This window comes from Ambystoma mexicanum, chromosome 3q, assembly GCF_040938575.1.
Source record: "Ambystoma mexicanum isolate Mex_15411 chromosome 3q, UKY_AmexF1_1, whole genome shotgun sequence".
Taxonomy (NCBI): Eukaryota; Metazoa; Chordata; class Amphibia; order Caudata; family Ambystomatidae; genus Ambystoma; species Ambystoma mexicanum.
This window is the reverse complement of record NC_090926.1, coordinates 785,321,846-785,338,657: the sequence shown is the minus strand read 5'-3', so window position 1 is coordinate 785,338,657 and position 16,812 is coordinate 785,321,846. Positions and strand designations below refer to the sequence as shown.

General features: G+C 45.7%; 1 protein-coding gene across 1 annotated transcript in view; it reads right to left on the bottom strand.

The window, feature by feature from the left end:
• Positions 1–16,812, bottom strand: part of HID1 (HID1 domain containing) — a 396,446-nt gene that overhangs the window by 155,578 nt on the left and 224,056 nt on the right. Inside the window, exon 7 of the mRNA XM_069654845.1 lies at positions 7,670–7,892. Within this exon, the coding sequence (XP_069510946.1) occupies positions 7,670–7,892 (223 nt within the window). The remainder of the gene's footprint in view (positions 1–7,669; positions 7,893–16,812) is intronic.

The following is a 16,812-nucleotide window of genomic DNA, read 5'->3' as shown; positions in this document are numbered from 1 at the left end:
GCATCCCTCTATTTTCAAGGTTAGAAGGTATTTTTTCTTTTGCAATCATACTAGATGAGGCGTTTGTAAAGCTGTTGATCAGTTTCTCTTTCACCATTTGATAGTCTGCTGTGAGACGTTCTGTGAGCCGTGCTTCTCGCCCTGCCAAGTCAACTCGAAGGCTATTCTTCTGAGCTTGATTCGACAAAAAGTGATGGGATACTGGGTTGTGTGAAAGGCAACCCGACTCTGCAGTGGTGGCATTAGGAACAGCCTTAGAAACAGCCACCGCACTTCTAGTTGCGGCTACAGCTGTAATTGCTTCATCATTTGCAGGTAGAGCCATTTCATTGCAATTGGCATTTCGGGCAGCTTCATTTTGTGGCATGCGAGATGTTTCCGGTCGCCCTCTGCCCATTTCTATTACTGGCATCTGTGTTTCCATGGATGGATTTGAATTAGGGCAATCAATAGACAGCCTGGAAATTGTATTGCCAGTAGTTAGTGGCGGAACAAATGTAAAGGTTGCATGGTCACCTATTCCATTTGGTAATTTTAATGCCAGAAGTTCGATGTCAGTGACATCAAAGGGGGATTGGAAAGAAGCAGTGTCAATTTCCACCATTTCACTTACTTCCAGCGTCTGAGTCGATTTGTTTTCATTGACTGCGTGCACATCGATTAGTAGAGGCAACAGATTTTTTTCTGCCTCTTTTCGAAGATCGTTCACAGCATTTATAGAGGCCTCTGCTCTCCCATTTAATACTAGCAAGCGTTCATTATCCAGCGCAGTTGCAGCTTTGGTATCGGGTCCATCGTGTTCAATTAGAGCCGTACATATTGGCTCTTTGCACGCTGCCTTTATCAAGGCTGGATTTGCTGTGTTAGGCAAGCACTTTTCGGTCGGGTGGTCAGCCATCACAACAGCTGCTAAGGCATTGGGAGCCATTTTATCTTCGCCGTCTGTATCGGCTGTCCTCATTTTTAACGAGCTGTCGGCTTTTCGAGCCGAATCAAGGGCAGGAGAAGGGGAAGGAAAGGACGGGAGGGAAAGGAAACAGTGGGTAGGAACTATGGAAGAAAGGGAGGAAGAGGACGGAGAGAGGGAGGAAGGCGGAGAAGAGGGGAGGGAAGGCAGCAGCTCAATTTGTGCCTTTGTTACTGGCGCCGCCGTGGGCTCAATGTTTACAGACGATTCCCCGCGGCTACGAGCGCTCAACGTTCTTAAACGAGTTTGTGGTCTCGTGTCAATTATCATTACCATGTTGACTCTTACCAGAGGACGGCAACTAGACACGTTTTTCTTCCGCTTCTTCAACTTCAGCAGCGGTGCGCGGCGGACTGGAGGCAGACTGGACTCTACACCGGACTCCGCGCCGCGCTCCGCTATCTGGGGAGATTTTTGAAGTGGAAGTCAGTCGCAATAGAAACAGGACTGACCACGTAGTGCAGCTCCTCACACCACAGGTAACAGCAGGGGACTGGAGGCAGACTGGACTCTACACCGGACTCGGTTAAAGGAACCTTGAGAAGCCTACCAAAGAGGAACTGTTGTGTAGAACCATTTGAGAGCATGAAACTTGGGGAAGGGAACCCTGAGTGATAAAGGGAACTGTGTTAAATTGCTTTACGTTTATGTTACAATTGAAGAATTGCAGCTTGGGAAAGGGAACCCCAAACCAGTGAGACTGAGAAACTGACTTTGTGTTGAAATCTGGAAGGGGACTGAGCTTGGGGAAGGGAACCCTGAGAGGCCCATTGGGCAAAGCAAAGTGCATCTTGATAAAACTGACTTAGTGTTAATGAGCTGCAAGGGGTACTGAACTTGGCGAAGGGAACCCTAAGAGACCCAACCAAGTTGGAGACTTATTGGCTTTCTTTATAGTGTTGAAAGGATTGAAGCGTGGGGAAGGGAACCCCCACCCAAGAAGCTTCAAAAGGAACTGTGTTACATTTCATTTGTGGCGTTTGAAACTTGAATAGGTTGAAGCATGGGGAAGGGAACTCCAAGGAATCAAAGACACTGAAGGTATATGAAATCATACCAAGGACCCTGTGGCGAAGGTCTTGCAAGCAACCCTGTTTGATGGAACTCATTCTTGTGAGCCTAAAACCACGCCTGGCAAGAAGGCCATCGGAAACTAAACGTATTTTCCTATTTTTCTGTTGAAGCATTACTTTTCTTTTTTGACAAAAGACACCTTAACACATTTTTGCATATAGTGAGGCCAAGCATAGGTTTAGACACAGACAGACTTTTTATTTGGACTTTCAGACATCGACGACCCCTAGAAGCATCCTTTCAGGGAAACACCCCTTTAGAGTTAAGGCCAGTTAGGTATTACACCAACCCAGAAACTTTAAATAAAGCTTTTTAAATCGTACTTTCTGAGTCTGTCCCTCTCTTGTCACCATGCCTGGCTCACATACGACTCGCACAGGGTCTCCTGGAAAGACTTGCAGTGTCCCCAGGGAAGACTCACACAGGGCTCCAGGGAAGACCAGCGCACGTTGACAAGGGAAAGACTCGCACAGGGTCTACAGGGAAAGACTCGCACAGGGTCTCCAGGGAAAGACTCACACAGGGTCTCAGGGGAAAGACTCGCTAGGGTCTGCAGGGGAAAGACTCGCACAGGGTCTGCAGGGGAAAGACTCGCACAGGGTCTCCAGGGGAAAGACTCGCACAGGGTCTCCAGGGGAAAGACTCGCACAGGGTCTCCAGGGGAAAGACTCGCACAGGGTCTCAAGGGAAAGACTCACACAGGGTCTCATGTGCATCGGATGAGGAGTCCTTGGTGGGGGAGAGGGGGGGCTAACAATAACTAACTCAGGAGAAATGAAAGGCAAAGGGCCCATCACTGGAGTTATGGTTTAGAGATTTTACCATCACAGTCATCTTATGATTTACCAATCCACTAACTGCATTTCAAAGTGCATTAGCAATGTTGTCCCTCAGGAACTAGACTCTGCTCATATGTCCATCTGAAATGGCAACTGCCCAGCAGCAGCAATGGAGGACCTGCAGGCAGCGTGCAAAATTGGACTCAAACCGATCCAATCACTATGTACAAAGACCTGCACCACAGCCAATGTCTTCCGCTGCCAAAAAAGCTCTCTAAAGTGACCACCAGGCAAACATGCATATTTATGTATTCATAACATTTATGAAATGCCCAGACCCGAAGGTATCACAGCGTTGGTACAGTACATAGGTGAACACGAGGATGACAAACAGGGAGAATACAAATCAAGTGACTCATACTTGTCAACCAACCCAGTGGTAGTGGTAAACATATATACATTTCTTTCTTACGTTTCCTCCCACCACCTGTGGATGCTGCTATTTATCAGTCTGAGGAGTGGCAAAGGGTCAGAGTTTACAGTGACAGTGCCGCTGTCCTCGGGGTTCTCCTTCTCCACCTCTTTGCCAACATTTCTCCCTGTCTATCTCAAGTACCCCCAGCTCTCATTTACAGCTCTCCAGATGTCATTACACATGATATATATATGTATATCATGAGGAAGAGTCAGACAGCAAGATAACAACATATATTTAATCCTGGGATCTCCCTTTTTCTAGCCTAGATCCTTTCATAGTTAATCCAGCAGGCAAAGGATTTCAGGGCAACGCTTCCATTTAACCAACCACGTAAGATCCACCAGCCTTCCTGGGTCTTTGCTTGCATCTTTTCTGCTCCCACCATCTCCCCACCTGCTCTAAAGAATGTCATGCAAAGATTCAATGCACAGCTTTAGCATCATATGATATGAAATGATAAGTCATTTATAGTGCGCCTGTACACAAGTGTTTCTAGGCGCGATAAGACAACGAGGGGGGGGAGGGGGCAGAAGGAGGACAAAACAACGATCTTACTAGGCCATGTGTCATTCGGATCACACAAGTGAGGGGGGTAGGGGGAGAAGTGCCAGGGGAAGAGGGGGAAGGGAGGTCAGGTAACTCAATTAGTGCTGCCAGAGAGTGGCTAATAAGTGCAGAGAGAAGGGATTGTAGGGTTTCAGATACAGACCCTTATGTGCTGGTGGAGCCTGGAGGCAGTGTGATGGCAACTGCACATGCAGGAGCCTGGGCCCGAGTTTCAGTGTGTGGCCAGGTGACCATAATGCAGTGCGTGCAATGTGGGATGTAAAACAAGTTAATTGTGCAACTAATCATGCATATTTGGCATTGATCATAAATGGAATGGGAAATGCATGTATTTATACTTCTTCGAACATGCATCCTTTGTGTAGAGGGTCACCCTTGGCCCCACAGTGGAATGGTAAACTATCCCTGGAAGGAATAAATCATTGGGCAGCAGACAACTGTGGATAGGAAATTCTGCAGTAGAAGGTTACGTTCCCTTGGCAGTCTTTCAATGGCTTCCCTTCTGAGGGGGTGGGGCTAGGGCTGGTGGCTGGGGCTATTCCTTTCCCAACCTGAACAGGAGGATCCCTTCTCTGCCATCTTTAATGTAGCGGTGGACCTAGCCCAAAATCAGTAACTTCCACAGACTACATGCAAGATGCAGCTGCATGCACTGGAAAGAATGACCAATGCTTCCTTCTCTCAAGGAAAGCGGAGGCACTAGGAATCATGGAGAAATCAAAAGAACCTAGTTCAACTATAATGAATGATAAGAAACCTCCTGTACATGAAACTGCCTTGGGAGAAGCACTGCTCATCTCATCTCTGGCCTGGGACAATGTGGATGCTCCTGTACACAGGTTTGCCAATCCCTCAAAGGCTACACAAACAGTAGCATGATCTCCGGACTGAAAAAGACACAACCGGAGGATAGCTCAGCGGCAACGTGCTCGCCATGGAAGCAAAATGACACGGAGCACCAGAGGTTCGTTCCCCGGGTCCGCGCTTAGAAACCTCTGGGTATTAAGTGCGTTATAAATAACCCATCATATCATATATCATATCACTACCATCTGGGGTGCTTGCACTGACAAAATAAAAAACGGACGCAACCGCATACTGTATGAATGCTCGGCTGAGCAGGCAATGCCAAGCATGCTCTGCCAAAATCAAATGTTAAGTGGGGACACAACATTCTCTACATCCCCATGACTCAGACAGGTCAAGGATCTCATGCAGTCTTGATGACTGAAGCCGCACCTGCTGGAACAGCCAGCTAAGACTTCAAGAGGCACAGCCATGTAATAAATCCATAGCACAGTAAAGTGCCACTTAGCCCATCAGTTCACGTATGGTATGCAAATTAATAAGTAGCCTGTTCCCGCTGAAGGGATAGCAAAGACCCGGGGCTACCAAGAAAGGAGCTAGTGACACAGAGCGATTCATATTATGATCAGCTACTGATCAGCTACTATACACTCCCCCTTTAATAGGGGCAGAAATATAGATCTGGGGGTGCATATCTTTATCACGCTCTTCTCCTCTGCTCTGTTCACAGCTTTTTGTGCCTAAGTCCCCACGTCCTATAGTTTTCCCTACACAAGTCTGATTCCCATGGGGACACGTCCACTTGCATGTTTTAACTCTGTTTCCATGCAGCATTCTGCTTTTTCCAGCTGGTGATGGCTCTTTTTTCCTTTGAAGGGCGGCTTATTTTTCAGCCCCCGGTCTTGCTCTGCCTGCCCCCCTTTTTCTCCCCCGCTCCGGCAAGCATGCACATTCCCCAACATCCTCCGCACAGACCACGGTCTCCCCTTGTCACCACACTCCCTTGCTGAGCCAACACACACACACCCCTACACCAGCACTCTCTCCATTGTGCAGTTATTTTCTGCGAAGCAAGTGCTGCATGATAATGAGCCGTGCTGCACCTGCACTGTGAAAAAGACATGACACCAGGTAGGGTAATCAAGTGGGATTGGTGACGCAACCCAATGCTGGGCTCAGTGGCGGTGCTGGATGTATCCCCTGGCTACCGCGTACCCTCTATCATCTTCGAATACTGTTGCATTATCAATAAGGCTGCCACCCTGAAGTCCCCAAGCTACCTCACTGAGAAACTCAGCATCTCTGGAGGCCTGCGATCCACCAGAAGTAAAAACATGTGCAGACTTCAACTCTGAGTTGCCCCACCACTTCTACAGTTCAGGAAAACCCTCAAGACTTTCCTCTTCAAGAAATGGCTTCGCCCTAACACCTAGGTCCATACACCCTCAACTCCCAACGTTACCTGAGATTGGGTGATCTGATCCCCACCGTCTCCACCCCTGGTCGCTTGTAGAGCCCTTGTTACCAATTGCTCATCCTCCGGCTCCCTGCTCCCTTTTTCTCTGCTTCCCTCACAATGTTCTTCCCCCTATGATTGTATAGTGCTCCATTACTCCCAAAAGCTAGGTCTGCCCTCAATAAATACCCTGATAATAAGAATATTGCCCCCACCTTGGAGATAGGCAGGGGCTCGTCGCATGACGTTATAGCACACTAAAATAAGGTCATGTAATACTGTGCAGACAAATTGCACACACAACATGTAGACGTTTTACACGAGTCACACATACCCAGAGGCCCGCTGAATTGGCATTAATGCTCAGAGACATACACGTAGAGTCAGAGCGCAAGCGAGAGCAAGATCCCACTCATAATACCCAGTGGGTACTTTCTGAGGATGGCAAGTGGTCTAAAGAGTTGTAGTTCCAACCATAGTCCGACAATTAGTGCCAGTCGCATACCAACATTCACACAGGTGACTTTCCTTCTAGAATTAAAGTCCCAATCACTACCCCAGCTGGGACACAGGGGCTGGAACAGGTCTAGTGGTGTGTGGATGTTTGAAGAAGCCCCAAGAGTGCATTTGGAGACCGCTGGAGCACAGAGAGGGAAAGACAAAGTGGGAATAGATAACATGCAGGAGGTGGGAGAGAGAAGGAAGAGGGTGGAAGGAGTGATGGGAGAAAACGAGTCTAAAGCAGGGGAGCCTGGGAGGGTCGGAGGAAAGAGCATGTGGCTAAGCATGGAGGAGGTGCCTGGGAAATTCAAGAAAAGTGAGGAGAAGAGCAAGCAAATCTAGAAGCTTCCCTTAGGCACAAGCACATGGCGAGGTGTTGAAGTGATTTAAGAGGCTGGAGGGTGCAGTGCAGGACTCAATAGATTAAAGGTAGTCCGAAGCTTCTGGAAACCAAGAAAGGGCATTTTATATGGTTGAAGCTGTAGGCCTTGATGAAACTACATCCCAGATTTACCCTCCAGCACAAGTCTAACTCACGGCTGCAGAATCCACAGCCAAGGCCAAGGAAGCTGCCTAACCACCCAAGCACCAGTGAAGGAGTCATGAAACCAGAAAGATCAAGAAAAAAGAAGAGTGGCACCCTTTATCCCCAATCATGAGTAACATGGGAAGAAAGAGGGATGCACGATGAGTCCACATAGACAATTAAAGACTTGATGAAAGACAAAAAGAAGTTTTTCTGAAGGTTGGATCATTTTCCTTTGCCCAACCTTGTAGAAATTCCCAAACACAATCCCTGTTAATTATATTGCGAGTGTTGTACCTTTTCTGAAATGCCCTCGGCTTTCTGACACTTATTGTTTTGGTCTATCGAAAGCATGCAAAGATGACCCCGAAACGATGAGCATATCCTACCTAAGGAAAGCAAAAATAACTCCTATTTCTCTGGCTCAACAAACCCATAGTCCAAAATAAATCTACAACAAATAAGCAAGTCACCAAGGATGACCAAGATAAAGGGTGCCTGGGGAGAAACTTACATCAGAGTCGTCCATGGCAGTGCTGGTGGTGGTGCCGTCCACTGTGGGGCTGGTGCTGGCTGCAGAATCGTGGTCCAAGGTAACTATCAGTACCTGAGCCGCCTCCTCCACCAATGGCTCCCGGTAGTCCGAGAAAAGCAGGTGGTTGTAGGGAATCCCGTAACCCACAGGGTCATATGCACAGACAATGTTGAGGAGAGAGGTGAATAGTGGGAGGGCATGCCTGACAAAGAAAGAAAATGTTTAGGCCAGTTTGAAGTGGCACTTTTCATTAAAGGCGGGGCTTGTAGGTAATACAATATAGTGTAAAGCAGCAACAGAAGAGCACTACTTGAAGCGACTTAAGAAATTAAAAAGGTACTCACCTGTGACAGATTTGGGGGACATCCACCAGGCAGGACCCTGGGACACCTTATTTTGTTTTCTTAAAAAATCTGATCAAAAACAAAATGCCTACATATTTTATTTGTAATCGAAATGTTCCAATCACATGGATGGAAACACATGCCACTCAACTAGAAGCCTAATATGTACTAAAAATCAAAATATGTATCTATGTACGGGAACATAGGTGGAAAGCAATGGAGAGCTTTACATAGGGAGGGCACACAAAGGGTCACAGGCAGGGTGCACTGGAAGCAGAGGAGATGGAATATGTAATGTTCAGAGGGGAAAAGGTAGTTTTAAGTGGAGTGACAAGCAATTGATGAGATACTCTTACACAAATGTATGGCTGGTGCCTTCTGAAGTATAGGAATGAGGGAGCCAGTCGTACCCTTGTGGATAACTTGTTCCAAAATCAGGGAGCGCAGTATTAAAAGGCCTGTGCCCAGTGTTCTTCCCTCTTTAAGTTCTTTGTTTCCAGTATGGCGATGTAGCTTCTGGTGGTGCATTGGCCTCCAGAGACAGTGGGTTTCTTAGCCAGGTAGAGTGGTGTTTTAGTTGCGACTCTTTCTAGATGATGCAGGCTGTCTTGAACATGATGTGTGCTTGAAGGGGTAGCCAGTGCAGCATGTTAAAGGTTGGTGGTGATGTTTTTTAATTTTCTTAGTCCTGTGAGGAGGTGTGGGTTGCATTTAAAGACCCTAGGCAGAAGCCCCTCTCACTTGAACAGCAGAATGTAAACACTGCAACCAAAAACGGCCTTGCTTTACTTTTATGTCACATGAGGGGCAGGAATGTATACACTACAACCAAAAACGGTTTTTGCTCTCCATTAACAGCAGCCCTTTAAACACTGCAAATGAAAAAACAGCTTGCCATTTCTTTTGTTCATGTCAAATTAAAGAACCATGTGGAAGGGGGCCATCCCCTCATTATCAATGGGCCAACAGCAGATGCAAACTTGCTCAAAAAGGAGAGAAATCAAACAATCGTGTGTTGCAAGACAGGGCTTTAAACATCAGAAGCAAAAAGCCTGCACACCTGTGTGAGGTGGTCAAAGAGGCAACAGAATCAAGGGAGGATCCTATTCTAGTAATGAGACCCAGCCAACAAAAGGTTTACACAGCAAATCAAAAGAAAACTACATGTCCCAGAAACCACCACGAGAAACGAAACCAAGGAGGGGGCAGAGACAGAATTAAAAAGGGAAAACGGCATAGGTACAACCCAATCATACAGCATGGAAATAGGTGTACCAGAGATTGGCACTGGTATAAAGCAGTCAGCCCGCATGTAGATCGGTGGCCCCAGAGACATACAGGGTGGGGTCAAACAGTGCATGAAACTGGGTGGACTGAGGAAAGAAAAACGCCCTGCAGGTGTGGGGAATGGGAGGGAAAACTGGCTGGAGACTGAAGGGAGGGGAGGAGCAGAGAGGGGCTTAAATGCAGCAACAGAGAGCTCACCAGATGTTTCTGATTACAGCTGCAAGCCGAGCCGGAGACCAGAGAGGAATGGAAAGGTGATTGTGACTGGGCGTACTAGAAGGCTCACTGAGAGGCACAGGGGAGATCCCTATCAGAGGCGGACGCTGAGGAGAAGCGCCAGCCGTCAACCATTAATCAAGGACTGTGCCTTCCATGTGGATTTTTGTTTTTTTTGTTTTCTTAACCCAGTGAACAGAGGGTGAGTCAGTCAGTGGAGAAAAAGAATTAAGTTGACTTTATTTTCCCTTTTAAAGATGCGAGAAGCCAAGTGGAGCTTCTTTTTGAACTCTGGACTGCATTAACCCTTTCACGGAAACCAAACCTCATGAAAACTAATACCGTTTGATGTGCACAAGGAGAGCTGTTGTTTAAGTACATCCGACTACAGCCTACTATTTTACAACGTGTAAAAAGAAAAATGCTTTAAAAAGCCACAGTGGAAAGATAGCACTGCTCACGCAGAACATGTCAGGGAAATATAACGGGGGGGGGGTTGACCAAGCAAATGCACATTATGCTCCAGTCACCTTTGAAGACACACATACTACAAGAAAACACAGTTTGGGCTAAGGCAGGAAACTTCACAATTAAAAACCCAGCTCCTAGCTGGAAGTCGCACCTACCAGTGAACCATCCCGCAATAAAATGTGATGCTGCTGAGGGCATCATAATTCCCTGCTCTGCCAGACATGAAGGCAGGGGCCCATTGATTTCAAAGGAAGTAAAGTGTGGCTAAAGCATGACCAGGAGGTGTGAGCCCTTTCTGCTCCCACCTCAAAGAGCAAACTGAAAAGTTCAAAAGGGACTAATAAAATCTCTGGTTACCGGCTGAGCCCAGAGGAAGACAGATGGCTCTTGGGGGATGAGGATGAAGCGGCCCTCCCAAGGGGGGACCGGCACTCCCAATTGACATTAAAAAAACTGATTTCATTTTAGACATTTTTCGCAGCACTCAAAATGAGAATTCGTTTTGTTGTCTGATATTTTTTTCATGTAATTTACAGGTGTTTTTAAGTGTAGTAATTGCATTTTCGTAGGACTGTGGGGACTGAAAGGGCCAGTTAGACTAGTTTTCTGGCTGATCTAAAAATGGGGCAAATGTGACAGTTGGTGAAAAGATGGAAAATGAAATTAGGAACATGCTTGATCATTTGCAGAGTCATAACTATTGTACATTTTATGAAAATGACAAAAATTTACCAAATGGCCATGCTACATCGTACGAAGTTGGCGATCGGCTTACCCAATTCCTTATGACCAGCTAAAACTGCCTATCTGTTTCATATAGCAGTGATTAGTATAGGTATGAAGTTATGATACATAAATAGTTTTTACCAAAAAGTTGAGCTGAGAACAAAGCAGTGTAATAAATGCAAACAGACAGATGGTGCTCTCTTCCCTTGAACCAATCATGCCAGGGGGAAGAGAGAGGAATGGTAAACTGTCCTATCCGAGCAGCAGGGATAATTACAGTGTACTCCCCCTGGATTGTAAAGTTAGTGATGTCATTCATACTATAAAAGGGGGACTGTACTAGGTTAGACAGACACCAAAATCCGGGAGACAGGAGACGGAGGAGGGAGAGAAGGCTGCTGAACCTTACCATCTTTGAGAGTGCAGTGACCCTAGCTGTCCAGAGTATCCTGAGATCCAGCTGGCTTTCCTAAACCCCAAACCAAGGCTTGCTTTGTAAGCAGCATATAACCCCTGTCCAACATTGCACAAGCCCTTCATTTTTGTAGCATTGCCTCCAATATTTCTCCTATTGAAAACCCCATTTAAACCCCCATTGAAAACCCCCAAAATTGCCAGTGTAATTCAGTCACCTTCCATAGAAGAATCTACTAATAGCCTCTGTATGTTAAACCGCTCAGTGTCTGTGTAAACCCTTAGTATATTTTTAAGTAAATGAATTAATTCCCCCATTGAAATTCATGGTACAAGATTGTTGAAATTCAAAACTAACCATCTTGTACCTGGTGTTTGTATTTAATTGTTAAAGTAATTAAAGTGTTGAATCAAAATAATTAGTCTCCTTGTACTGAAAACCAAATTTGTATGTGCATTGTGTGCATTACCAAACAAATTCCCATTTGAATCTGTCCTGTTAAAAACCCAAACCGTTGTTCCATTGTTAGCAATCCCTTTTTCCTAGCGGTCTACCGGTTATGTGCCTTTGTCCTTGTCATTGAAAACCAATTTCCCTATTGTATGCTGAACCCCTTCCACGAGCTGCCTGTCATTGTAAACCCAGTGTAAACGAATTTCCATTTGCCACTGTATTTTTCCCTTATACACCGATTTTCCCACTTCATGTCTATTTTTGCCCTGGTTTGCTGATTAGTATTCTATAAACTTTCCCAATCTCCTAAAGTGTATTCAATACGAATTTCCTTTCATTCCATTCCCCAGCAGTTGTGAATAATAATTGAAATCCCATTCTGCCATTTTGCTCCAAAAACTAATTGTCACTTTCTTTGCCAGCTTCCCATCTTGTGGTGGTGGGCTTTACCCCAAATCCGATTTTCTCTCTCTATTCCTACTCCTTGCCACTGCCTTCCATTCAAAGGAATTCAAAGGAATCAAGTTTAGCTGATGTTTCTGGGTGAGCATTGCAGGGGGGAGTGCTAAACCGTTGGTTCTATCAATAGGTACATTTTTTTTTCTGTTTTGCCATTAAAGAACTGTGTGAATTGTAATAGGACAGCTCAACCTAATTGTTCTGTACCGATCATTGCAGTAGTGTTGCCACAACATTGGTGGCTGTGAAATTGTTTGATTTTGCTTTTTCATTAAATAATAAATTAATACATATCTTAGTGATACACACCGGCCTGGTTCCTAGTCCATTGTGACACAGGGTGTTTGTAGAGGTTGGCTGCGAGACGGATTGGAGGCCTACTCAAAATGAATCTGTAGTATATTAAAAATAAAAAGCGTTTTTATTGTACACCACATTCATTGTCGGGGAAGGTGTCCCTGGCTGGGGTGTGGCGTGTAATAAAACCGTGACAGAGGGGTGCTGCAGCATGCTATATGGCTTTTAGATGAACTAATGTGCTATCTGGGACTGCGAGAAGGGTGTTGACACTGTCCAGGTGGGAGGTGACCAGACATTAGTCAACTGTTCTGAAACTGGGGGCTGGGAAGAAGGGCTGTATTTGCAGAAGAGCACAAGCTGGCCATGCTGTTTGGGTCTGAATGGAGGTCAATGACGAGGGTAAAGCTGACAGCTCTTGCATAAGGAAGGAATTCGGGCATAATGTGGTGAGCTTCATATCAGTAAGGCCATCCTGGACTTGGGCATGCTTTGTGAAGTTTCATAGGAAAAATAATCAGTCTGGGTTGACTTAAACTTCAGGTAGGTGCTTAACATTGAGGTTTGGATGAAGAACAGACCGTGCTTGAGTATATGAATGTAGTTGATATTAATAGTGTGTCATCTGCTCATTGGTGTATCTTGATGTTGGAGTGGAGTTCCCCCAGTGGTCCCATGTAGAAGATGAAGATGACATGGGGCAGGATGGAGCATTGTGGAACTCAACATGTTACTGGGTGCACTGGGATCAGTTGGGGCCCATTTGGAGGAGTTGCTCTCCGTTAGCAAAGAGGTAGAAGCCCAGCTACAGTAGGAACGTTCCATCAAAACCCAAGGCTTTATGGCCAACATTAAAAAAGATGGCAGAGAGGTCAATAGAAGGTATAGGTTGGTGTGCCATTTGAACAGGTTGTGGAGAGCATCATTGATTGCATGGATGTTGGTGGTCTCTGGTAGCAATATAGATGTATAGTCCTGTAGGAGATCCTTTCATACCATTGAATAGCAACAGTTGCCTCAATCCCTTTGCCAGGAAAGGCGAGATGCCTGCTGGGATGTTAGTTCACCGGGTAGTCCAGGCCAACTGTGGGTTTCATCAGCTGGGGGAACATCAGTACCATTTTAAGTGCTTCTGATGAGGTGCCTTGTGTGAGGGGTGCATTGATTAGGGTGAGTATTGGTGCAAGAGCTTCACCTTTGAGGACATCCTCCCCTCTTGCATCGTTACAGTCATCAGGGCTGCAAGAGTGCTGGCCAGGCCTTCTAGAGAAAAATTCCTGAGTTTTCTACACCTTGACATCTTTCAGGCTAGTATGGGTGGGCGTCTGTCATGTGTTTGGAGCTGTAAATGTTTTGCCTCATCTTGTCTATTTGGTCTGTGAGGAAGTTGCTGATGGCATTGCATTTGTCAGTATGTTGGTGTATTACAGGGTCTAGCAGGAGGTGGATGCAGTGCTTTACAGCTTGCAAGTTCACTCTGCTCCTGTTTGAGGCCCCCATGATGGTCGTTGTACAGTACCTGGATTGGTTGTAACTATGAGTTCCCTGTATGATGAAGAGAGAGTTCGATGTATGTACCTTGGTGTGGGGAGCTTATGTTTGTTGACTCAAAATTTCAGGGATGAATGGGAATTGGTGCTCCCAGGGTGTGATTCAGTGCTCGAAGCTGGGGGTAAAATGTTTGGAGGGGTCAGACATGGAGGCGAAGGAAATTAGGTTTTCTTCCAGTGAGCCCAAGAGCAACATCTTAAAAGAGCAGTGGGGTGTCTTGGGTGGTTGACGTTCGTTGGCTGCAGGAGAGGTATGAATCAGATCAGTGGACTGTCCAGTCCAAATTTGGGGAGGGGGATGAAGACATGATGGTTGGAAAAGTGGTGATTACCAGGATAGGTGTGCTGACTTTGTGGTAGTTTGTTCTGCGACTTGGTGTTGAATGGTCATGGTGCCGAGCAGTTCTTCTAGAGTCTATCTAGTTTTCTTTGTGGCTGGTCCATGAGGAAGATGTTAGTTGTGCCGCGGTCTGTGTTTCCATCAGTAAAGGCCTTTTTGGTGTGGGGAAGTTGATAGATATGATTGATAGGTTATTTATAATGCACTTAATACCCAGAAGTTTCTAAGCACGTACCCGGGGATCGAACCTGTGGTGCTCCGTGTCGTCTTGCTTCCAAGGCGAGCACGTTGCCCCTGAGCTATCCTCCCGAGACCAGGTGGGAAGGTGGCTGTCTTGAACATTGGTGAGCTGGAAGCAGTATATGTGAAGTTCCATGGATGTGAGCATGGTGTGCTCCTGAAGGGTGCACGTATATGAGATCTTGTGGACAACAGCCTGCCCTCCACCACTATTCCCAATTGCAGCACTTGTGTTGGCTACTGTAGCTGGTAAGGATGAGAACATCCAGGATGTGTTGAGTTGGGGATGACACATGTCTCTGTGATAAACAATGCATCTAGGTTGTGAGTGGTGATGAGGTCAGGAGTGTCTGCTGCACGCAGTACTGTTCAGTGAGCTTTGATGATCATGGGGTTGTCTGGGCGTTTAGAAGGTGTCTTGTGAATGGTTATGAGTGGGATGTTGATGGGGTTCTATTGGTTGGAGGTGGGTTGGTGAGGGGTGCAGACTCCCTGTTTGTATGCGAGTGAAGTGTTGTTATGCATATACAGCTGGCCTTCCAGGGATATGTGGGGCAGGAGGTTCTGGCCTTTCCATTTCCCAGTAGGAGCAAACAGGAACGGTCCCTATCTTGGTCTGACCTGTGCTTAGTACACATGGGTGAGAGACACTCTCAGATATCAGAGCTTAGAAAAGAAGCAAAGGGGAACGCAAGGCAAGGAGCTTAAAAGGATAACCATTAATTAGCAGGTATGCAGGGCAGAGGTTACGTGACCTTGATCCACTCACACCATCTGAGAAATTGAAACTTTAAAAAAGGCTGGGACGCAGTTGAAGAAGGGAAAGAAAAATGCAAGGCTGACAGAAAGTGTTAAAAGATTAGCAGTGGAGCAGGGAAGGTATCAAGTGACTTTGGCAAAAGCAGACCAACTACAAAGAAAAAGAAAGAAAAAAAACAAGAGCTTTACATTAGAAAAGTGTGAACTGCACCATATAGAAGATCTTGACCACCCATCCTTTCAAGATCCACTATTGTCTGAATACAAAATAGAGGTAAACTTGTACACAACAGTCCAAAGAGCAGCAAATTTGGTGTTAAAATGGATTTTCAGAATCAACCCAGGGGGAATATTCTGAGAGGCCACCCTATTATAGTAAACAGGAACAAAAAAAGACACTTAAAGTCTTGCCAAACTCTATCAAGGTAGGCAACTGAGCTTTAAGCCCTCAACTCTGCAGAATGTGCAGTGGTGTATTGGTTCAAAGAGACACACATCACTATAATAGTTCAATTTAGACAGGAACATACAACAAAGTATTTATTATGCCTTGAAAAAACCCATGACTGGCAGAAACATTAGCAGGTGCCCCAATTGGATAATAGTTAATGGATAATGTTGTCACTTTTTGTAAATACACAAGATTGAAATCAAGAGGGTCACAAATCCAAATAACCCTCTAACTGGTATTTGTTAAAAAAGAGACAACACAGAGATTGTGGTTTGCCAAATGCAAGGCAACCCAGTTTATTTCAATAGACTGGGGGAAACACAGATTAAAAGCCAAGCTCTCACTCCAGCATTCTCCAATGGTTGAACAGACAACAGGAGTTTATATAGCACAAATTAGTCACTCTGATGTCATCACGATCACTGAGTTATGAAATCCTATCGCTCCTGGTCATTGGCTCCCTCAAGTAAGCTACATATGGAATCCTATGTGTGCACAACTAGGGATTGGACAATTGTTATCTAGCTCCCACCCGTGAACCTTCCCATAAAAAAGTGAGTCACTCATCACATTTGAATATCAATGGTAGGCCCTAAATTACTTCTTTAGTGAAAAGGTTATGTGCTCATCGGTTAGAATGCGGTCACACTATCCATGAACTGGCTGCATGATGACATGTTTATGTAGATGAGAGAGGGAGAGAGAGAGCGAGCAAGCATATCGCCTTTGTTCTTTAATTAAATCAAATAGCCCATGTTACATCCCCTGCCATGAGTCGCCATCGCCATCCTGCTCTTGACACATTTATGAATAATTATGTTGTGACTCATCCTGCTTTTACCCTGCTAAGGTCTCATTGCTGCAATTAGTTATTTTTTCTAGTCGCATTTTGCGTCCTTCTGTCACGCCTAGCCGTGCACAGAAACATTAATGTGCCAACTCCTTCTGACTTCCTGGGATGCCCAGTTCGTCCGATAAACTTGAAGCGAAGCGGTCTGCCATGTCCTTGCAACTAAATTTATCTTGCCAGCTGAATGCACACAATAATATCTTGTTACGCCATGGAACCCCACCCCCTGTAAAGTCTTTGAGCATTCAGTTCCCATCTAGCTGG